Source organism: Ooceraea biroi, chromosome 7 (assembly GCF_003672135.1).
Source record: "Ooceraea biroi isolate clonal line C1 chromosome 7, Obir_v5.4, whole genome shotgun sequence".
Taxonomy (NCBI): Eukaryota; Metazoa; Arthropoda; class Insecta; order Hymenoptera; family Formicidae; genus Ooceraea; species Ooceraea biroi.
In genome coordinates, this window is record NC_039512.1 from 11131644 (window position 1) to 11154424 (window position 22781).

A 22781-nucleotide genomic window follows, 5' to 3' on the forward strand; every position below is an offset into this window, starting at 1 on the left:
TACCCGATCGTCTTGATCGAAATCGAAGCGCGAATCTTCGAACGTGGAGAGATTTCTTGTACGAATGTGCTCAATAACTGTTTACTAAAGTGTCACCTTTTCGGGCGTACACATTTGAGTGATCGTATTGAAGTAGCGAATTTACTTAGATGGAGTAAACATCCGTGGGAAATCTAAACGAATATTTTCCGATCAACTATATTTTACATGGAGCATTTATTTATCGCTCTATAAATCGTATCTAATTTATCATGTCATTAATTGATTAAATCATTATCGTGAATGCATTACCACCGCATATAAATTCATAAAGAATTAACTGTAAAAATATTCGAGTCATCTAAAAGTATATTTAATTATTATTATTATTATTATTTGTGCTTATTGTACGATAACAGCGAGTATTTTACAATAAATAAACTGAAAGGACTAGAAATTGAGATACATTATTGCTCTTTCGGCACCGATAAAAAGTATTATAATTGTAAAACTGTAATTTTTTGGTACGCAAGGTTTACAATAATTACAATTAATAAGAAAAATATATGTATATCTGTATTCAAATTGTTTTAATGTAAATGTTGTGTATCTTACTTATCATCTTGTGAGATTCTTCTCAAAATTATGTGTGCAATAATTGTACATTAGAGTTACTTATTATTGATGCCATTAAAAGATACCTGTACTCTATTACAATCTTCTGTAATTGTCACGTTGCTGGGATGGCGGTCCAGACGTTAGCGTGGAATAAATAAATGGCAAAAAGGAGGCTAACGCTAACGCTAAACCGATCACTGGTCGGTACCATACCCACGCGAAACCAATCACCAGTAGACTGATAGACATGGACACCGAAATGGTCAGAGACTCGACTGCTATTATGCCGCAAAGGAAGGTCGAATTTAATATAATAGTCTTCAGTATATTCGCTAAGCATGTCGCTGCCACAAATAGCACCAACCAGCCAAGTCCTCTGGAATGGAACAACGTGCAAATATTTAATAATGCTTTAATAAGGAAATACATAGACATATATATTTATAACGTACTGCAATATCCAATTGATTAAAGATTTTATATTACAGCCAATATAAAATGTAATTTTACGTATAACGAAAGGAATTAAGAACAACTGCAATTAATTTAGCAGGTTTCATTACAATCTATTTTTGCTACCTGATAGTCCAGGTTCGCCAGTAATTGTGCACGTGCTCCAAGTGGAACATTTGATCCACCGACATTTTGTGCCTTCGTTGCAGCAGGATCTCTTCGCCGTGAGACGTGTAATACGGCTTAATCGCGCCCTTTTCTAACAAACCAACTACCGAATAAATGTCTCCGTTTCTCCCAGCGTAGGAGAATTGTATTCTGAGATCGCCCACCTATGAGCAAAGTGATATATTCGTTATACTAACATAAAAAATATAAAATGAACAAAATGAAAAAAGTTTTAAGGTACAATATTAATCGAAATGCTCGAATTTTGAAATTTCAGGAAAAAATTTCAAAGGTCTTATACAAATTTGCTAAAAAATAGGAAACCCTGCTTTTGAAAAAGAATTTTGTAAATGACAGCTTAAAACTTTCATTTTAAGTTTCTCAGTCACATAGATCTTAGTAATGTTCTTATAAAAATAGAACTTGGTATGAATAACGTACTTGCGGATTCCACAAGTCAGCGCTGTGGTAGTACAATCCAGAATGCATCTTAATGTCTTTCCGCTCTGGCCTCTCGTCACTGGTAATCTCCACAAAGTCGCTGAACTTCTTCTTCAATTCAATAGCGAGCAAAAATGCGCCGATCTTTACCTCGTCCGCGATCTGCACCTGACTCTTAATCGGCATTTCCTTCGGATTATGATGACCAGTACGAATATAGAAATGATCCGAGTCCACAAGTTTGTCCTTCCATTCTGTTGTGTAATAGTAGTGCTTCTCGTCATCCCTTACTCCGCCATAACTATTTATAAAGATATAAAATATAAACTATTTTTATACATGTGTGTGATGTGTGTAACGTAATATACATCACAATAATCTCATGAAGGTTCGAGTCAATGAAATTTTTCAGTGACAAATATGATACAAATGATATAAAATCTATTTATACGCTACCTTTGTTCTTCTTCGATTTCAACCCATTGGTACATTTGAACTCTCCTCTTTAGCTTGACACTGGACATAACAACGCCATAATCCGGCTCCGTTAATGGTTCAGAAACCACTAGTGGTCCCGACAGATGTACCAGACGACCTTCGTACTCAGGTAACAGCATCATTGAATTAGGAAGCACAGCCACATTGCGGAGAGCCTCGTCTAACGAATGCGCCACTTTCACAGCTCTTCCCTGATATAACAGAATACGTAATTTAATCCACTCAAATCCAAATCAATATTACAGAAATATCATTCACAAACCTCGTTCCAGAATAGCAGACACATCCCGGTAGCAAACATGATAGATCCAATTATAGCTGTGAGCCACGATTCTTTAAACTGCTCTGAAATTGTCATTGGTGCTTGATTCACGGAGGCAGCTTGCCTCCCATTATGACAATTCTGGCGCAGTCCGTCCGCATTTCCCCTCTGAGGCTGGCCATTTTGCTGCAAAATGTATGCTACGAGTCTATCTTATTTTGTGTACCTCTCGTTACCTTACGTAGAACGTTAATAATGTTTTACAGGGAAGACTTTTTAGTACTTACGTTTGTGCGGTACATCTCGACTTGGATTCGATTGTTAACGTAGTGCGCGCTATTTTAAACGGAAACTTGAGTTCTGCTCGAGTAAAAAGTTAAATATCCCTTCTCCCATATATTTATTTCGAAAAGATAATATTAAAAAATATATATACATGTATATATTTATTTAATGGAAATAATTATTCCGGAAGATGACAACCGATGACAACCCTCTCGCGGCTTGTCACTGCAAAGGTGGCGCCATCCGGGAAGAAAAAACGCAATTCGATGAGTCCTTTTAGGAGGGACTTTCTCTAAACTGTCGGTAATGGAAATATCTGTAAGCCGCGACAAACTCACGCGAGATTTGAGGTTATGACGATTAAATCGCTCTCGCTTATGTTTTAGAATTACGTATTTAAATATAAAAGGGACGCCAAGTTATTTTATAACAATACAGCACAATGTCGACACGATGGTAAGTGCTAGCGGCTATACAATGCGATAGTTAAGTGAAAAAGTGTTCCTGATGTCTTAAACTTTCAGGATGTTGTGAGCAACACGATCTTATATTTCTCTACAGTAATGATTTCTGTAAATTATATAAAATTAACAGAATAAAGATTACTTTCCATGTTTTAGGATTATAATTCGCGCTTTTCTCGATCGTATCATTAGGTTAGTTTTTGGAATTTTAATCTTGCATGAAAATTTATTTAGGTATCCGCTATATCAAAGAGGCAACCCGCAGCTGAGAGTATTTCTACCGAATTTCTGGATGAAGTTAATTAAGTCTATGCATAAGCAGCCTCCGAATGTGGTACAGTTTCACTGCTCTATGGAAATGACCAAGTTCGATATTAGGAATTACTTAGAGAAGATCTACAATGTCAAGCCGATCAAAGTCAACACAGTAATAACCATGGGAAAATTCAGGAAAGATCCACGGGGTACTATCGTTAAAGATGATGACAGTAAAATTGCTTATGTCGTACTAGTAAGTGTTTGATGTTATCTCTCTAATTTCTCTTTAGTTCAATACATATTTGTCATATCATTTTTCACATGCGACACTTCTTTAACTTTCCCAAAGATGATTTTGAAATCAATTTGTTCATTTGTTTTTAGCCAAAGGACGAGAAATTTGTATTTCCTGATTTGTTCAAGGATGCAAAGGATGACGTGGATGAAAATACCATGAACGAAACTAAAAAAGACTTACAGCAATATATAGAGTCTAACAAAGCACCGGGAGTGCCCACCTGGTTTAGGGTTTAATGTACATATATTTGTGTGTGTGTGTACGTGCGATATTTTAAGGATCTATCTTTAATAAACGTATTTGTTAATATTAGTAACTTTTAATCTTTTAATCTTTAGCAGTCTGATATATTAAAATAATTATAATCGATATAATCTTCGTATCATCCTCCTATCCTATACTGAAGAAAGTTTTTTTTTATTTGTGTAATTTTCGATGGTTGGAATCGATAATCGCGACTACACCGATTACATCGCGATTGCACGAAACATCCGTATTGATCAAACAACATGACTTGAGACTCTCAAGTTGAGAGTTTCACGATCATGGCGTTGACCGCATCCGCGGAAGGCAAGCGATCTGCGATTTCGAATTCCTACGCCGTATACGGCAGGTAAATAAATTTATAATTTATAAGCAAGATATAATATGCAACTTGGAAACATGTTCTTACTTATGATTTATATAAACGCAGTTTATTTATGTAACTTTACCGATTTTTAATAGCAGAATTATGTAAAAAGTAGCGTCTCTTACATGTCGACCAGTTTGAAAAAGTAACATTCGCTCACTTGTACAGTGATTAGAGAAATTTGCATAATAGGGTGCCGTCGATCGGAATGGATCGAACGAGGATCACGTTTTGCACGGACGTGGACAAATCCGTGATCGTACACAATTTCGAGAAACGCGGTTGGACCCAAGTCGGCCCGGACGACGACTGGAACTTTTACTGGTAATTATGAATTACGATAGCTTCGTGTTAATTATGCGTTAGTTATTACGTAGTAGATGCGTTGTAGGGCCGCTACGCAGTCCTGTAGGAGTATCTTCAGCGTTGAAACTGGATACAGGATGGAAGACAATCAGTAGGATGCCGATTACGCAATTTTATTATGAATAAATTTAGTTGATAGTCTTAATCGAAAATTAACAACCTTAATCTTTATTAATTTCATTTCAAATTATCTTTAATTCGTATTTGTCAAAAATTATAATCTGTGCGATTGAAAACTATGCAGAATCGTGTAATATCTTAATTGTTTTAAAACATTTCGAAAAGGTAAGTTCCTCTGTTGTGTTAGAATCATCAATCACTTTCCAAATCATTATGAGCTCACGCGCAAAGACCTGCTGGTGAAGAATATCAAGCGATATCGAAAAGACTTGGAAAGAGAAGGAAATTGTTTGGCAGAGCGCGCGGAGGGTCCAGGCAAATATCTGTACCTCGATTTCATACCGGTCACCTTCGTTTTACCCGCAGGTAAGACGGAAGTTTCCGAACGTTATCTATCCTAGAAAATTACATAATCAAAAATTAAAGATTAGATTGCCTGATTAAAACATATGATTTATTAAATAAAACTTGGTAAATTTTTCCTAACAAAATTTTCCTGATGAAGAAAATTTTTAGCTGAAGAAATAATACATTTTGATCTTGGAAACAGCTTTTTCAAAAACAGTTTATTCTGATATCCTTCGAAATATCAGAAATTGTTTCAGAAAATATTCAGCTGCAAAACTTGCATTTTAGACCTTAGAATTTCTAATTTATTACTTTCTTTTGACAACAACGTTGCTACAGATTACAACATGTTCGTGGAGGAGTACCGCAAGTCTCCGCAGAGCACCTGGATCATGAAACCGTGCGGCAAATCGCAAGGCGCCGGGATATTCCTCATCAATAAACTAAGCAAACTAAAGAAGTGGTCGCGCGAAGCGAAGACCCCGTTCAATCCAAATCTGACAAAGGAATCCTACGTTATATCCAGGTAATAATTTTAATCGGAGGCATCAATCGTAAATACCAATCGAGTATCGCCTCAGTAAAGATTCCTGATGACGATCAAGCTAACAGAGTTGACCTGGTGTTTTTCTATCTTTTTTGTCTCTTGCGTTTTTTTCACGACAGATACATCGATAATCCACTGTTGATCGGCAGCAAGAAATTCGATCTCCGACTGTACGTCCTTATCACCTCGTTTCGGCCGCTCAAAGCGTATCTCTTTAAATTAGGATTCTGCCGATTCTGCACCGTCAAGTACGACACCAGCGTTCAGGAACTTGACAATATATTCGTGCATCTGACAAACGTGTCTGTGCAAAAAACGGGTGCAAGTATGATTATGTAATATATTGGGTTGGCCAAAAAGTAATTGCGTTTTTTTACAATAGATGAACATACATGTCTTGAAACGTAACTAACTTCATTCTAAACCGCAAATTCATTATGTAGGTTAACAACTCACAGTTCAAGCTTGTTTAGAAAAAGAAAGTACACGATTTCGTTAACAATTGTTTGTTTGCCGTCGATTTCAAAATGGAAAATCAAACATTTTCGTCATATTTTGTTTTATTACTTCCGAAAAGGGAAAAACGCTGTGCAAGCTCATAAAAAGTTATGTCATGTATATGGCGAAGATGCTTTAAAACTGCGGCAGTGTCAAAATTCGTTTACTAAATTTCGATCTGCAGATTTTAATGTGAAAGATGCACCACGCTCAGGAAGGCCAATCGAAATTGATGATGACAAAATAAAGGCACTGATCGATTCCAATCGGCGTTTAACGACCCGAGAGATTGCTGAGAATCTTAACATATCGAAATCGAGTGTTGAAAACCATTTAAAACGACTTGGATACATTAGTAAGCTCGATATTTGGGTACCACATGAGCTCAAAGAAATTCATCTCACTAAGCGTATTGACATCTGCGATTCTCTTTTGAAACGTGAGGAAAATGATCGATTTTTGAAACGTATGATAACAGGCGACGAAAAATCGATCGTCTACAACAACGTCAAACGAAAAAGATCGTGGAGCAAGCGCGATGAACCTGCTCGAAGCACTTGAAAAGCAGATATTCACCAAAGAAAGATTATGCTGTCAGTCTGGTGGGACTTTAAAGGTATTGTGTATTTTGAGCTGCTTGCAAGGAATCAAACCATTAATTCAGACGTATACTGTCGTCAACTGGATAAATGAAATGATGCCATCAAACAGAAACGTCGAGAATTGGTGAATCGCAAAGGTGTTGCGTTTCACCATGATAACGCTAGACCACGTACAAGTTTGGTCACTCGTCAAAAATTGTTGCAGCTTGAACGGGATGTGTTACCACATCCACCATATTCGCCAGACCTGGCACCATCAGATTACCATTTGTTTCGTTCTTTGCAAAACGCCTTGAATGGTAAAACCTTTACTGCTGATGAGGATATCAAATCGTTGTTGGAATTGTTTTTTGCTGAAAAAGATAAGAACTTTTTTGAGCGCGGAATCATGAAGTTGCCTGAAAAATGGCAAAAGATAATCAAACAAAATGGACAATATATTGTTTAATAAAGTTTGTTTCCCATGAAAAATTCGCCTTTTATTTATATAAAAAAAAACGCAATTACTTTTTGGCCAACCCAATAGATATCTGCTAATTAAGAGAGAATACACGATCGCTTACATGTATCTGTATTATTATATCACGGATGAAAATTTCAGAAGGTGTACAACAGCAAACACGGCGGTAAACTGAGCGTACAGAATCTGCGTTTGTACCTGGAGAGCACGCGTGGAAAAGCGGTCACGGAGAAGCTGTTCGCCAACATCTCTTGGTGCATCGTGCACTCGCTGAAGGCGGTCGCGCCGGTGATGGCGAACGATCGGCACTGCTTCGAGTGCTACGGCTACGATATCATCATCGACAACAATTTGAAGCCATGGCTGATTGAAGTGCGTCCATTTGCGGTCTTTTGAACCTAATGATGTCATTAATTCAGTGGCTTCGCCCGTCTAATCTTTTCTTTTATTGTCTCGTTATTATAAATGAAGTAATTTATTGTAATGACGCATATTATTAACAAAATATGTATATTGCACAACATTGACAGAATTAATTGGTCTTTAGGTGAACGCCTCGCCGTCCCTAACGTCCACCACGGTGAACGACAGGATCTTAAAGTACAAACTGATCGATAATATTCTGTCGGTGGTTTTGCCTCCAGACGGCATGCCCGAGTAAGTGCACAAGATTCACTGAACAAACTAGAAAATAATAAAAAACATTTGGATTAATGAAACTGTAAATGCGTGACTGATATCCGATCAGTGTGAAATGGAACAAATTGCCTTCTCCGGACGCTCTGGGGAACTTTGAACTGCTGCTGGACGAGGAACTGGCGGCTCAGGACGAGAGAGAGGGTTCATCAAGCAAGTATCGCGGTTCCCTCAATAAGTGGAAATAGCCTCAGCTTTGGTAAAACCAAATTTCGGATGCTGTCGGACAATTAATACAATTGACGCTTAACTAGTTGTTTGACATTACTTTTGCCTGACATTAAATATCGTGAGGATCGACATTAAAAATGTGTAATGCCTTCGCTCGCTCAAGCATTCGGGACGCTTCAAAGAATCACTCGAATTTACATTAACAAACAATTTTATTTACTGTACAAATATGCTACAAAGAATGCAAGACAACACGCGCGCGCGCGTATGTCGATTGCGAAGATGTAAAAATAATATAGGCAGTAAAATTTCATTTCAGTCTTTTGCGCGTGTGAAACGAGAACAATAATAATTTTTATTAATACGTATTCGTTTCCTCTCGATCAAGGCGGCTTCGAATTGCAGAGTGCGAGGTAAAAGGTCCTTGCGTTTCTCGCGTACAGCTTTATGTACAAGCGTATAATATGATTACGCGTATCGTACAAGATTATTGTACAGTTTATGGCACAGTATTCCAAATATGACAATTACGCTGAGACGCGTGTGCGCTGAATGAATATTCATTCCTCAAGTGCTCTTTCTTTTTCTCACAGCTGTGTGTTCTCTCGCACAGTATCGTATTTCAACAGAAAATTGGTTGAAAGTGAAGAAACGTGAACGCAACGAAATTCCAGCCATCATAATCACATCATAATATCTCTTTGTTATCTCTTTTCCTTCATCTCTATTTTTCATTCACCTCTATTGTTATATATCTCAATTTTCACTATTAAAATTTTAAGAGTATACATGCTGCAGCGAATATAAACAGAATGCTTCGATTTATTTATAAAGGCAGGAGCACAAACTTTTGCATAAGCGCATAAAAAGATGCATAAGGAATTTGATTGGTCTATAAGCATGTGCATAAGGAAATGGACCAATCAAATTCCTTGTGCATCTGTTTATGCGCTTATGCAAAAGTCTGTGCTCCTGCCTTAATTATGATCATGTCGCAGTATGAGGAAAACTTTAAACAAATGTTGCGTCCGTTCCTCATTTGTTCAGCGCACACGCTATCTTTATGGGAACGAATGTTAACGATACGTCGTTTGTGTATTGATACGGTATATACATCATACAGTGTGTGTGTGTGTGTGTTTGAATTCTAATGTAAATATCATACATGAAAAATGTACTGGTTATTGCAAAGCTTTTGATTGATCATTGATCCTCCATGCGCCCTGTTACAAACTAATTTACATATGTATGAGTGTGCGCGGCATACGTACGCATATGATATGTCAAATTGTTGTGCAGTCCACGAGAGATTATGATAATTATCGAAAGGAAGTGTTAAACACATGTAAATTGGATCAGTATCCTAGAAGGCAAGTACTGCTCATCTTAAAAAAATAATACTTATTTTAAAAACCATTACGATCTATAATTAAGAAGAGTAAAAAAGAAAAACATGTAAAGCGTTAGAAATTTAGTAATAAAGTATATAAAATAAGCAGCCTTTGGTTAACTGCCATTATCGAGATTAAATGAGTTAATATAATTTATAATACTATTAAAGATTAACATTATAATAATACGATATACTTTGATATCACAATTAAAGTAGACTGCAGATAAATGTTTTGTGTAATAACGTATGTGCGGATATAAAAGGTATCCGCTCAGATAGATGCTTCTCTAACACTTTCCCAGTTTTAACTTATAGTCATGTACATTTTTTACATTTTATATGATACTGATAGTCTGATATCCATATTAGTTTTATAGAAATTAATCTAATTAGCCTACAGTAGATATTTACAAATTTCATCGCAATAAAATTATCTTTCGTTTGTACATTGCGAGCTATCAAAATGTAAATTGTGTAGGCACTAATGGTATTAATCATTATTATGCATATAGGTAACTTAGCGAATAATATTTCTCTTATCAGTCTAAAAGTCTTGCCACTCGTTGCTTTCCTGCTTAATTTAAAGGTTATTTAATTATAACACGAAATATTGTAATCAAACGGAAACAGAACTAAAATTGCTTTGTTTTTCACAGATTAATATAATATTGAGCAATAATTATGAATTATTTGTAATATTGCAGCACTGCAATATTGCCAATTATATTTCTTGGAAATCTTAATACGTTTTAAAATTAACAAATTCGAAAAAAATCATATATCGCTAAAATCATTTTTTTCTTAATGCGATTTCATGCTGAAACGTATAATTTCGTGTTATATTGAATAGCCAGAGGATCAGAGCAGGAGTTGTAAAAGTATTCAGACAAATTTAACGAACCATAAACATTTCCTCGCACGAATTATTGCCGTTGTCGCGATTATCTGCGAGTCAACTTCAGAATCAAAGACCAACAGACGCGAAAAGACGAATCGTAATAAAACTATGACCTGTTGTTTCTTACGACAGAACCTAGCTCAGAATATTCCATGTATCATTGTTTCACGCTGTGAAACAATATAATACATTGAATCTATACAACAGATCCGTAGAACAAATTCAATATATCTCAAAATACTTTCTAAAATACCTGAACAACAAAACTATTTGTTGTTTCATCGTAGAACTAAAACGGCACGTTTTCTGTCGTACCTTTTTCACGTCATTGTAACAAGCTAACATTACGTTTTTCATCATTTCGCATGGTCCGAAATCGAGCCTTCTGCGCCTGACGATCAATTTAGCGACTACGATTGCAAACGATTAAGGCACCGTCAAGTAACGTGGAAGAGAACAATGAAATAAATCATCGATAAATGCAAAAACATTGAATCGTGGGAAGGCTGCCATGTTACCTGTTTCTCGGGACTCTCTTCAGGGTACCGGTGACGGTGGTGGCGGTAGGGGACTAAAGTATGTCGATGATCTGGAGCTAGGTGATGGTGGACAGCTGATGGCGGCATCGCTATGATAGACGGAGCGCGGAGTCGGCGGTGGCGGAAACGGCTCGCTCTCATAGCGATAACGCGCTGGATAATTGCTGTCGGACTCGTCGCAGACATCAGTGCTGCATGGTGTTGGCGGTGGTGGTTGATTGATGCTCCTGTAATGCCGGTATGGCTTGTAACGCGACGCATTACTGCTCGAACAATGCGTCGAACTGGTAATCGTCGCTGGGCTTGGCGGTGGATTTAGCGTTTCCTGAGGATATCCACCCGCGGAGCTGCCTCTGGTAGAGCTTGATGCACCTACGATATTAATAATAAAATGTAAAAAATACGGCAATTTTGTCTTTCGCGCGTGAAAGACACGAAAGTAGTAATTTCACGTTTATAAACGCTTCCTTGATTTATTCTTTTTTTTTCCAAGCCTCGAAGTTACCTGTAATATGACTGCGATCGTAGCTCGAACCGAGACTGCTGCCATTCAGCATGGACATCCTTACGGCTTCCATGCCAGCCTTCAGGCCGCTCCCTCCATCCTTCCTATTGTTCTTCTGTGATACGAACATCGGTTTCGGCACACGATTGTTGTTGGGTTTCGGCGACAAAGGGTCGCCGGCTGAGTCGTGCAGTATATCGGGTAGACCCTCGTTCCCGACAAATCTTTACACAATAACAATGCAATATATAAATATTATATACAGGGTGTCCCGGGTTTTAACCGACAAACTGCGGGAGCATATTCTACTAGTGGAAATAAGAAAAAATTCTTATATCGAGTTTGCTTAGAAATGCTTTATTACAAAGTTATAAACCAATATTGAAAAGAAATATGAGATAAGTAACAACGGAACATAGTGTAGAATTTGGAAGGTCGAAGATGTTTATGTTACGTGTATTCACATGTATTCATGTTCACTATGTTGAAACGATTCAGTATGATTGTTACTTTCACAACAGTAGCTGTTAGATTTCAATCGTCGTGTCAACTAGCAATTACTATCAGAATGCCAAAAGTGTTTTCAAATGAGGAATACACCGATATTCATTTCGTGTACGGATTCTGTGACGGAAATGCACGAGCTGCCGTACGAGAGTATCAACGTAGATTTCCTAACAGGAGAGTACCAGATAGATTTAAAGCAACGAATTACTAATTCAGTTACTGAGATGCAACAAAATTTTCAGGAATGTCGTACTGTAACAAATTCTGTACTACGTCGATGTCTAGCTTGTATCGATGTGCAAGGACAACATTTTGAAATGCGTCACTAAATCATTGCGTAGATAATTTTTATTTTTGTGAAAAAATCCGTTGTTACTTATCTGATATTTCTTTTCAATATTGGTTTATAACTTTGTAATAAAGCATTTCTAAGCAAACTCGATATAAGAATTTTTTCTTATTTCCACTAGTAGAATATGCTCCCGCAGTTTGTCGGTTAAAACCCGGGACACCCTGTATAAATCGGAATAATAAATTGTCATGATAAATATAGATAATGCGATTATAGTAATAGTAACCTTCTGCGGCAATAGTAATAAGTCAAGACGAATACGGTGGTTGCGAGCACCGCTACCAGAATGATGATTATGTAAGTCATCTTGCCGGCTTCGCCGCCGATCCTCGGCCCGGCGTCCTGACGATGCGAATCGTGCGGCCCGGGACAGGACGGTGGTAATTCGTCGCTACCATCGGCGCAATCGTCCCAGCCGTCACATAGCGCTGTCCCAGAGATGCAAACGCCGTTTCCGATGCACTGAAACTGTCCGGCTCGGCAGCAGTGTGCTTCGTCCGAACCATCAGGACACTGCGTCGTTCCATCGCAAACCCAGGACATATCTGAGAAGAACAATGGTGCAGTAATCGTTTACTATTAGATTAAACTAGAGTCAATGTCCAATCATGGGCGAATGCACACTTACCGATACAGTGGCTCTGACATTTGAATTGATCGCGGCCGCACGCGGGACAACCCAATTCGTCGCTGCCGTCAGGACAGTCGCTCTGTCCGTCGCATTTCCACGTGACCGGTATGCAATCCTTGGCCACGGCCGAGCTCGGCGCGGCGCAGGTAAAGTGATCGCTTCCACAAGCGGGAGCCGCGCGGCAAGTGCGACCGTCATCAGATAGAACTAGAGTCCTCGGGCACGAGCAGCGTGGCGATGTCGAAACGCCGTCATCAGTGCCGACGCAGAAGTGCGAGCAGCCACCGTAATCATTGAACGGACTGCACACGTGCGCTTCCATGACCGAGTCTTTCGGCGTGTTGACAGCGATAATGTCCATCATCGCGCGACTTGTTGACATTATCGCACTTCGCTTCACGCTCGCACCGGTAGTCTTGTTAACCCGCTCAAGCACCTGCGCCGTAAAACATAACGTAAAGCAAATGTACGGATTCTTGCTGAGATTTTCAATCGAGATCAAAATTTTCAAATGTCAAAAACAAATCAGGAGTTGGTCCATATTAATATCGTTTATGTTATATTTTAATTTCTTAATCATCTAACTCTATTTGTTTTTGTTGTAAAACCTTGGATCTTGTCAATTATTTTATTCAACAATATATTATTTATAGAGGAGAATCCCCTATTATGAAATATGCTCCTAATATGAGATAATGGGGTTTCTGCTAAACTAGTGAGCACCATCTGTTAGTTCCACCATGAACTTATTACTCTTGGTGTAAAATGTATTTAGTGAAAAATTCATTGTTCGTTATTGCGTTTAGCTTTTGCAAGAAAAGGTTTGTGAAATTGTGAACATGTCAAAGGAACTTGAGGTAAGTCTTTAAACCTTGTTTATTATATAATAAAGAAATGGTTGGCAATAAATTCAGTATGCAATGATAGAGTAGAATCGTAGTAACAGGAAAATACTCGATTTGTTGAATTGCTTAATTGTAGAAGTTAGATTTCATGATCGCGGAACCGCTAGGCGTGTGGCTCGTATAATGAGATATTCAGGGTACTCTTAATATGAGATAATTATTGCTCGAATATGAAGATTATGTAGTGTAATAAAAAGAAAGAAAATACTACTTAAGGTTAAAGAAAAGTTAATACGAATTTATATTACGAATTTTTGTGTATTTAATTTTTATAGAATCTGACTATGGAGGTTAGAGATACGAGGAAGCGTCGACAGTGGAATCGTGAAGATTTGGCGAAGGCTGTGGCAGCAGTATTTTTATAAAACTATCTAATAAAGTTTTTTAATTGCAATACTGATGTATTTTGCACTTTTAACACCGATTTCTCGAGTTATCTTATATTAGGAGCACACTTTCTCGATCCTGCGTAAAGCTCTTTTTTCAAATTTTTTTAATTTTCAGAAAAAATAATATTTAAATTAGATTTTTCATTTGACCAACCTAAAGCTTATTAAATTCTCTTCAAGGTAACGTATTACATTTTTAAATTCTGCCTATAGATTTCCTTACATTCGGCAAAATCGATATAGTATCTCATAATCGGGGACTTTCCTCTATAATTGTATTAAATTTATATTAAAAATTTATTAAACTGTTACGCTTACCTGTGTGTCGCGATCGTACCAGTAGAGATAATCGAAGAGAACGACCAGATACGTTACTGGGACATGTTGCGTGGCGGAGGCTACCAGGATCTTGCGATTGCCGCCCAGGAAATCGGAGCACTCGATGTGCTTGCCGTACGCCCAGTAAACGGTGTTGGTCGTCGTGTCAACGGTTATACTGCTCAGTGGTTCCGGCAGCTCGCTAGCTATCACATGGCGATCTTTGCCGTCCATCTTGCTGCGCATCACCCGCATCTTCCTGCCTACGTCCGTCCAGAAGAGCAGCCGTTGTCGCGAATGAATAGCGATATTCCGTGGCTTCTCACCGTCGCCCTTCACCACGACACCGAGGGCCGAACCGTTGTCCAGTCGAGTGACGTTCACGGCATCGTTTGCCGTACACGTCCAGAAGAGCAGTCTGCCGAGCGGGTCGAGCGCAAGGTCGAACGGGTGTCCGGAACCGCCGGTGGACACCACTACGGTGCTGCTGTGTTGCTGCTGCTGCTGCGTCCGGTTTTCGAAGGCACGGCGAATCGACATGGTACGGCCGTCGATCCAGTAAACATGCCGCGTCACCGGATCGAATTCGATTGCCCGTGCGTTCTTCAGGCCGGGCACTCGCATCACCACGTCCGCGCAGTCGTCCGCCTGGTCTGGCAAGTAACGCGCCATGGCGTTGCGCATGCTGTAGATCATGAAATGCCGAGGTGCGATGCATGTACGATTGTCACGGGCCAGGGTGTAATGCGTGGGACACGCGCATCTGTGCGACGTGGACGTGCTGTTCGCGTGCGGGCCCGGTAGCGCGACGCACAGATGACTGCAGTTGCCGTTCGCGACCGCGCATGGATTCCAGCCGGTCTGCCGTGACGAGTGGAATACATGCAGGTCCGTCACGGACTCGAGCCTGTTGTGGATCCTGGTGCGATTCGCCCCGGTGAACTTGTTCGCTCGTTCGATGTCCCCGGTGTTCCAGTCAGTCCAGTAGATGTTATCTCGGTACTGCGTAACGCTGAACGGGTATACGACATCGCGTGAGATGATCATATTCCTCCGTCGCGTTAGGAAGTCGTACGAGTCAATCCCGGGCGTGGATAGGTCTGCCCAGTACATTCTCTGGGTGCTGTAGTCGATGGTCAGGCCGTTTGCCCGGCCGATGTGCGCGAGCACCACCTGCCTCTGCGTACCGTCCAGCAAGGCCCTCTCTATGGTGCCCGTACCGCCCCACTCGGTCCAGTATATGTAGCCTTGCTCGGGAGCTAGTGCCACGCATTTGGGTTCATATAGATTCTGCCAGACGAGGACCCGTCTACTGCCAGTCTCCAGTCTAATCATCTCGATCCTGTGCATACTAGTGTCAGTCCAGTACAGATTGTGCGCGATCCAATCAAGCGCGATTCCCTCCGGCGTCTCCAAGCCGAGATCGACCAGCCTCTCCAGATCCGAGCCATTAATAAAGGCACGCGAGATGGCTTTCAGTTTGACGTCCGTCCAATAGATACGACTGTCGGCTATATCAAAATCCAGAGAAGTAGCTTCCTTGACACCAGTGACAGGTATGATGCTGTCAGTGTTGGCATTCTCGATACTGATCCGACCGATGTTCTCTCGCTTGGTGAACAGGAGGAAGGCGTCCGGAACGATACACGTACGCGTGTCCTTGGTCAGCTCGTAACCGATTTGGCAGGAACACACATACTTGTTGCCAGGCCTGTTGAAGCAAAGGTGGCTGCAGTTGCCGTTATTGTTCCCACATGGCGAATTGCTGGCGGTTGGCCGGCCCAGATGCACGGCTTTCACGCCCATCACGTTCGGCACCTGGTCAACGATAACTTCTCGATCACCGCCGGTTAACTTGTGCGCCCGATCGATGCTGCGTCGTTGCCAATCCGTCCAGTACAGATAGTCTCCTAGCAGGGTCAAACCGAACAGATGCGGCAAATTATCTGTAATCACCTCGCGCCGATCGGTGCCGTCCATGTTCGACACTTCAATTTTGTCCGTCTTGGCGTCGCACCAGTAAATCTTCCTGCGCTCCAGGTCGAGGGCGATGCCGTTCGGCCAGACGATGTCTTTCGTGATCAGCTGGACTCGACCACTACCATCGAGATTGCTCCGCTCGATCTTTGGCCGCTTCTCGTTCCAGTCGGTCCAAAACATCCAGCCGTATTCCGGCGCGACCGCGATCGCTCGTGGCTCGACCAGATCCTCGTTCACCACCACCCGACGACTAGTACCATTCAAACGAGCCACTTCGATCCTGTCCGTACCCGTGTCGGTCCAGTACAGATTACGGGCAATCCAATCGATGGCGATGCCGTCGGGATTCGCTACCTGCGGAAATATAATAGAAAGTAGTAACGGCCGCAGCACGATAGTCCACAACACAGCACTAATTGTTGAGAAAACTTTAATAATCAACACGAAGACTTCTCCAAGAGAGTTCAAAACAGAACGAAAACATATAAAAATTTATACAAAACTAATTTACAATTCGCTTTTATTATTAGTAATTTACTCACTGTCAACCGTGTGTTAGGTTGATATTTGCTCGATTTGTATCATTGTTTGAAAATCACAGAACCTTTATCTAGTAACATTACAAAGATCCTAATTTAAATGAACAATTTAAGAAAAAGTTCAAGAGCCTTAAGTAAATTCCGTTTAAACTCGTGCTGTCCTCATATCTATATCATGTACATCATATACCTCATATACCTCGGTATTAATCACATCCTGCTGATTTGAGCCGTCCAAGGAGGCACGCCTGATGGCATACGCCTGCTCGTCGGTCCAGTACAGCATCTCGTCCACCGGATCAAAATCGATCGCGATCGCATGCTTAACACCGTTGAGAGGCAGCACAAAGTTGGTGTAATCGGGAGAGTCCAGCGATATCCGGCAAATCTCAGTTCGCTGGACGATCAGCAACAATTCCTCGGGTCCCTTCGCGCACGTGTAATTGTCGATCAATTTGACGCCCGTAGGACAGGCACAACTATACCCACGCTCATTTGCGCTGAGCAGACATAGGTGAGAACAATTGCCGTTATTCCGTCTGCAAGGGTTATCGCCATAAGGCTGTTTTCTTGCATCCCATACTTTAATGTCCCCTGAAAACAACGAAACTTGAGTGTTTTATGCTAATATCACGAAACTTAAACAGAAAATTAATAAACGTCTCAGTAAAACAATATTTAAGAATGTATGTGTGTATGTGCAAAATAATAAATCTTAGACAAACAATTGGTATTCTCAAAATTAATAATTAATTCGAGAAAGATGTGCAAAGCAAAGTTTGTGTAACTTTAAGCAGCAAACATGTACGGAACAACTTAAATTAATATTCTGTCTTAATTTACTTTATTAATATTGACTTAAATTAATAATAAACGTATCATAATACCAGGTATGTATTCGCCATGGAACAATTCGCGTGGATGCGGCTGTGCTTGGCGCATATCGTACGAATGGATGCACCACGTCTTCCAATCTGTCCAGTAGAGTCGATTATCGAAGAATGTGACGGCGAACGGATAGTCCAGGCCTTGGCTGACCAGCGTGCGTCTGTTCCGACCGTAATAATCCATTACGGCGATGAAGCGCAGTTTACCATCCGCCCAATAAATGAGTTCGTTTTCATAATCGACTGTAAGACCGTTCGGCCAGAAGATATCTTCGGAGACGATCACCTCGCGCGAACTTTGATCGCCATCCATGGAAGCACGCTCAATCTTGGGCACGTCGCCCCAATCAGTCCAAAAAAAAATCCTCTTCATCGGCGCCAGAACTATCGCGCGCGGTTGATAAATGTCCGTCCAGAAGAGCACTTTCCTGTGGCGGCCGTCAATGCTGGTTACCTCGATCCGGTTCTTCTCACCGTCCGTCCAATACAATTTGCCCGTGTACCAGTCGCAAGCGAGCCCATCGGGCGATATTAGACTGGAATTTACCACGGTCATTCGCTCACCAGTGTGTGTGCCGTTGGATTGGACACAGTGTATCATTTCCATATTACTGTCCGACCAACAGATCAGTCCACGTTCATAGTAGAAGTCCAACGCCGCGCCTTCCGATAAATCCTTGACAATGATATTAAACTTGTTGCTGCGCGACACGTTTGCCATTCTAATATCTTTGTGAGTGGCGAACAAGACAATGGGCGAGCCTGAAAGGTATAATAGCAGTTTACTTTATCTTATAATATTCTTCTAAAACAAAAATATTACACAAAAGGGGGAAGTTCAAAAATTTCATTGCAAAGATCTGCAAATCTTAAGTGTATCATACTATGTATTAATGTAAAAATTAACATTACATGTTTACACTCAAAATTGGGTGAGCGGCTACGTGTAAAAAAGCAACAATGCATATAGAAAAAAATATGTGAAGATAACAAACGAATATTTGTATTAATAGCAACACAAATAAACTAAATGAAAAACATTGGAACAATTGATAAACAAAATGAGCAGCTGAGGAGAGAAGAGCGGAAAACTGCTGCTATGTATCCCGAATGAAGAGCAATGCTCCTTTTCGGGAGATAAAGACGAATAGAAGAGCCACCGATGCCACTTACCATTGCAAGAAAAAATGCCGCAGCATAAAACGCATGCGACAAACAACACGCTGCTTGCGATCAGAGCGGGGGCCATTTTAATTGCAAAGTTCACATATCTTTCAAGAGCTGCTCAATATCTACGACGCGACACGATCAAACTCGCGAGTCATCTCGTCGCTATGAGCGGACGAATAAATTGTCTTTGTACACAACGTTATATCTCCTTTCTTAGCACCCGCGGCCATTCACACGCCAACAAGAAGCTAAATAAATCGCACACCATGCTGCGAAGCTTTCTACCATTGAACACGGCTGATGTAGAGGGCAGAATCGAACGCGCATGCGTTGAAGCATAGTGATATATAGCGCAAGTTGATTGGTTACCGCGTGGTTCCCTGCAGCGCGGCAAGCGTCGCGTCATGTTTTCTCGAAGCCACTCGTGCCTCGTATGTAAGCGAGATGCTTGCGATGCGATAGCAACTGCACTCAACTTCACTGTAGAGTCCTACTTCGCTGTGTGTTGCTCGTATTGTTCCGTCCGCAATGACTAGCTGTTCGTTGTGCGTTGTTATCACCAGTTGTTTCGCGTGATAACAATGCACCCTCGCGAGTGTACATGATTGATCGTCTAATTGTGGTGAGGACGACTTGGACGTCGAAGACGACGGCAACGAGAGTGTCGTGCAGGCACGCGTGGAACAGCTGATTGGTGGAAGTTCGCACCAGCGAGTCCGGATCCGCGCCGTCGCCGTCTCCAGTTCACAGGCTGATCGTCGTCATGGCGGGCCTCGTGCTCCGGGTAAAGACCAAGTCGGGTCAGAAGGTCGTCAGCGGCCTCGCCGCCCACGATAAGGTGTCCCAACTGAAAACGAAACTCGCCGAGCTTACTGGCGTACCCGTCGCCGCTCTCCACGTGCTCGCTGGCTTCCCACCCAAGCCCGTCGACCTGGACGCTGCTGATACCACTATCGAGCACACTGGTATCATCTCTGGAGATACTCTGATTGTTGAGGAAAAGCAGGTTCGTCGAGTCGCCGCATGATTGGCTTGCAAGGGTAGAGAAGAAGAAATAAAAATACTGTTTTCTTTATTCTGAATGTCTGTACGTTAGGTGTCTACATAATAGAGGATATTATGTAATTCGCAGTCACGTCAATCCTTCATTGAACTCAATCGTTCAATGAATGATTTCAAGGTTTATTACGTTATTAGTTACTAGTTTATTATAGCTATTTTTGTAAATAACTTTTTTCTTCGTGTAAATCATGTTTTGCGTATTTTATAGCATTAGATGCAAATGTGAAATAAGTTGGGCACAATTAATATTAGCATAAAAGTTGCAAACTAAAACTATAACATTTAAACTGTAATATATATATAGAAGAAAAAAGCAGAAATTGTAATTGTAACATATTCTAAAATATTTTGTGTAGTCTGTTATGTTTAGTAGAGAAAATATTAAATTGTCTAAATGGAGAATTCAAAGTGGAGCACACGTGATTGATGCGGCAACGTACATGTTAAAAAAGAAAGAATGTTTACATGAATATCTTACATAGATTATATTCAACGGACATGAGCAGAAGTTCAATGATTTTGGTCGCTCCCATATCGTTGATCAAGAGAGCTTCACCAATTCTCCTGGTGTTCTGATGAGAAAAGTTGTACCCGCAGACAACTCCTGTCTCTTCACCAGTGTCGGTTATGTCCTCAATGGTAAGTGAATGCCAAAAGACACTCTCCGAATATCTTTTTTCTACTCTAGATCATATTTATATTCCAGACATTTCAAGACTAAAGAATTTCTGGAAGAAAAAGATTACTAAATCTACAGGAAGGCGTCAACATTAATAACAGATTAACATTTTCTCAGGAAAGGTCGATACCACCTGCGCCAGTTTCATGAGAGAAATCATAGCTAACGCTGTAGCGGCGGACCCGGAGGAATATTCCGATGCCTTCCTGGGCAGGCCGAATAGCGAGTACTGCAAGTGGATCCTCAAGTCCGACTCCTGGGGCGGCGCGATAGAGCTGTCGATTCTTTCCAAGTTTTATGGCTTGGAAATAGCAGTGATCGACAGCATTAACGCGATCATCAACAGATTCGGCGAGGATCAGCATTATGCTCAACGAGTCTTTCTCATATTCGATGGGATTCATTACGATCCGCTCTACCTGGAACCACTCGATGTAAGTCTCCTGACCAGTCGACGTCACGGGTCAATTCAATTTTTACCAGATTTTAGAAGAATTAATTTTTTTTACTAAAATTTGTATTGTATTCCATTTTGTAGGGTGGCAGCATCCAAACAATCTTTCCCACCGAGGATGAAAAGATACTGCTGGAGGCGGCCCAGCTTGCGAAGGAAGCAAGATCAAGTCGTCAGTACACGGACGTGCAAAAATTCACGCTTATATGCAACGACTGTAAGATTAGACTGAATGGACAGATGGCAGCGCAACAGCACGCCAAAGATACTGGCCACATGAACTTCGGCGAGATTGCGGCGTAGCCCGTCGTACCATCAGCTCGTACGATTTAACTCTTAGGTGATTATCCTTGAAACCTAAACAGTATATGCAATCTTCAGCAACTGTTTCTTCGAAAGTGTTCCAGAATTAAGTTTATTTATTTATTTTCGATTTACGTTATCTTCGATACGTAATACCCACCCAGACACTCATTACCGTAAATTCTTAATCCGTGCGATAGAAAGTTCCTATTGTTTCTCGCATAAATCAAACGTATAAAAAGCCTCACGTTGAAATATCGACAGATTGATAATATTCGAGAAAGTATAATTAAAACAATTTTACATCACGTTAGATAATAGTCTGAACTTTCTTTGATCTTATTGGATTTAAGCTGTGTACAATTATTGCTAACGAACAAATTTAGTTTGAAAATTTTGACAAGTCTGTCGGACGTAAAATATGCACCAAATTAAATTGATTAACGTTATGTGATAAATTATTATGTGAAATTAACAAAATGTGATAAAATTGACGTTTTCTCATTCTTCTGGCGAGCAATTCGTTTAACAAAAATTAGCTTTGCAATGATTGTAAATATAGAGATTAGCATTTTTATATATATATAAACGCGTGGCATACAAGATGTAGTTCAAAAGTGAGAAAGGGAAAAAGGAGTGCGCATGCATATTATTTTTATAAATTCTATTCAATTTATATTGTATAATTATTATATTCTAAATATTCTTAGGCATATGCATTAAGTTCTATTTTAAGTATATTTATGCAATACTAATTGTTATTATATACATTATACGATAGAACAATTGTATTTTAGGAATATTTTATACTGTTTAGGATTAAAGGATAGCCGTTTTGCAGCTAGACGACGATAAGCTAACGACGTTTTCTACTCGATCGCGGCGCTTGCGAATAGCAAAGCACCTATCATTATTGCGAATCGTTTGCACTATTGAGGATTGTTGATATGCATAATATACAAGTTATTGATTTTGATTATACATATCGTTCGTTATTGACGTCTTCGATCTTATATCGATCATCATAGGACCTGCTGATGTTCTACATTTATATCTTGTAAATAATGAACAACAATTTCGCGCAAACGTCGGTCTTTACGCTCGCAA

The 22781-nt window shown here is 40.3% G+C and overlaps 5 protein-coding genes across 9 annotated transcripts; 3 read left to right on the plus strand and 2 right to left on the minus strand.

Annotated features, from left to right (window-relative positions):
- Positions 1 to 197: 197 nt before the first annotated feature.
- LOC105279864 (transmembrane protein 43 homolog) lies at positions 198 to 2900 on the minus strand. Of its 3 annotated transcripts, none has more exons than XM_011339934.3 (6): positions 2707 to 2900; positions 2420 to 2605; positions 2116 to 2348; positions 1660 to 1960; positions 1177 to 1382; positions 198 to 973 (listed from the first exon to the last, which is right to left on the minus strand). In XM_011339934.3, exons 1-6 carry the CDS (start codon positions 2719 to 2721, stop codon positions 691 to 693), a joined length of 1224 nt encoding a protein of 407 aa, XP_011338236.1. In that variant the 5' UTR covers positions 2722 to 2900; the 3' UTR covers positions 198 to 690. The 3 variants fall into 3 exon arrangements, with proteins under 3 accessions (XP_011338236.1, XP_011338238.1, XP_011338237.1); XM_011339936.2 differs by having other exon boundaries at positions 2420 to 2619; XM_011339935.2 differs by having other exon boundaries at positions 2420 to 2627.
- A 101-nt stretch (positions 2901 to 3001) lies between these two features.
- LOC105279855 (39S ribosomal protein L23, mitochondrial) lies at positions 3002 to 4040 on the plus strand. Its single transcript, XM_011339920.2, has 3 exons — positions 3002 to 3160; positions 3403 to 3679; positions 3811 to 4040. The coding sequence occupies exons 1-3, from the start codon at positions 3147 to 3149 to the stop codon at positions 3958 to 3960; spliced, it is 441 nt and encodes a 146-aa protein (XP_011338222.1). The 5' UTR covers positions 3002 to 3146; the 3' UTR covers positions 3961 to 4040.
- A 90-nt stretch (positions 4041 to 4130) lies between these two features.
- LOC105279856 (probable tubulin polyglutamylase TTLL1) lies at positions 4131 to 9004 on the plus strand. Its single transcript, XM_011339922.3, has 9 exons — positions 4131 to 4337; positions 4548 to 4679; positions 4747 to 4812; positions 5029 to 5207; positions 5529 to 5715; positions 5856 to 6057; positions 7438 to 7668; positions 7844 to 7953; positions 8045 to 9004. The coding sequence occupies exons 1-9, from the start codon at positions 4270 to 4272 to the stop codon at positions 8178 to 8180; spliced, it is 1311 nt and encodes a 436-aa protein (XP_011338224.1). The 5' UTR covers positions 4131 to 4269; the 3' UTR covers positions 8181 to 9004.
- Positions 9005 to 9223: 219 nt separating this feature from the next.
- LOC105279854 (low-density lipoprotein receptor-related protein 6) lies at positions 9224 to 19509 on the minus strand. Of its 2 annotated transcripts, none has more exons than XM_011339918.3 (8): positions 19180 to 19509; positions 18007 to 18768; positions 17310 to 17713; positions 14601 to 16934; positions 12986 to 13424; positions 12584 to 12902; positions 11499 to 11722; positions 9224 to 11365 (listed from the first exon to the last, which is right to left on the minus strand). In XM_011339918.3, exons 1-8 carry the CDS (start codon positions 19253 to 19255, stop codon positions 10992 to 10994), a joined length of 4932 nt encoding a protein of 1643 aa, XP_011338220.1. In that variant the 5' UTR covers positions 19256 to 19509; the 3' UTR covers positions 9224 to 10991. The 2 variants fall into 2 exon arrangements, with proteins under 2 accessions (XP_011338220.1, XP_011338221.1); XM_011339919.3 differs by having other exon boundaries at positions 10992 to 11365; positions 17319 to 17713.
- A 146-nt stretch (positions 19510 to 19655) lies between these two features.
- On the plus strand, positions 19656 to 22655 carry LOC105279852 (ubiquitin thioesterase OTU1). 2 transcript variants are annotated; one of them, XM_011339916.3, is made up of 5 exons: positions 19656 to 20182; positions 20721 to 20877; positions 21035 to 21351; positions 21456 to 21711; positions 22492 to 22655. In XM_011339916.3, the coding sequence occupies exons 1-4, from the start codon at positions 19940 to 19942 to the stop codon at positions 21672 to 21674; spliced, it is 936 nt and encodes a 311-aa protein (XP_011338218.1). In that variant the 5' UTR covers positions 19656 to 19939; the 3' UTR covers positions 21675 to 21711; positions 22492 to 22655. The 2 variants fall into 2 exon arrangements, with proteins under 2 accessions (XP_011338218.1, XP_011338217.1); XM_011339915.3 differs by having other exon boundaries at positions 19657 to 20182; positions 21456 to 22655.
- Positions 22656 to 22781: the final 126 nt, after the last annotated feature.

Coding starts and splice junctions, on each gene's coding strand:
- LOC105279855 (XM_011339920.2), top strand. Junction 3,680..3,810: donor AAATTGCTTATGTCGTACTA/GTAAGTGTTTGA, acceptor ATTTGTTTTTAG/CCAAAGGACGAGAAATTTGT.
- LOC105279852 (XM_011339916.3), top strand. CDS start 19,940: ATGGCGGGCCTCGTGCTCCGGGTAAAGACCAAGTCGGGTCAGAAGGTC. Junction 20,183..20,720: donor TGATTGTTGAGGAAAAGCAG/GTTCGTCGAGTC, acceptor TATCTTACATAG/ATTATATTCAACGGACATGA. Junction 20,878..21,034: donor TGTCGGTTATGTCCTCAATG/GTAAGTGAATGC, acceptor ACATTTTCTCAG/GAAAGGTCGATACCACCTGC.
- LOC105279854 (XM_011339918.3), bottom strand. CDS start 19,255: ATGGCCCCCGCTCTGATCGCAAGCAGCGTGTTGTTTGTCGCATGCGTT. Junction 17,714..18,006: donor CCATGGCGAATACATACCTG/GTATTATGATAC, acceptor CGTTGTTTTCAG/GGGACATTAAAGTATGGGAT. Junction 12,903..12,985: donor ATGTCAGAGCCACTGTATCG/GTAAGTGTGCAT, acceptor TGTTCTTCTCAG/ATATGTCCTGGGTTTGCGAT.
- LOC105279864 (XM_011339934.3), bottom strand. Junction 2,349..2,419: donor GTCTGCTATTCTGGAACGAG/GTTTGTGAATGA, acceptor CTGTTATATCAG/GGAAGAGCTGTGAAAGTGGC. Junction 974..1,176: donor TGGCGAACCTGGACTATCAG/GTAGCAAAAATA, acceptor GTTCCATTCCAG/AGGACTTGGCTGGTTGGTGC.
- LOC105279856 (XM_011339922.3), top strand. CDS start 4,270: ATGGCGTTGACCGCATCCGCGGAAGGCAAGCGATCTGCGATTTCGAAT. Junction 6,058..7,437: donor TGTCTGTGCAAAAAACGGGT/GCAAGTATGATT, acceptor TGAAAATTTCAG/AAGGTGTACAACAGCAAACA. Junction 7,954..8,044: donor CCTCCAGACGGCATGCCCGA/GTAAGTGCACAA, acceptor ATATCCGATCAG/TGTGAAATGGAACAAATTGC.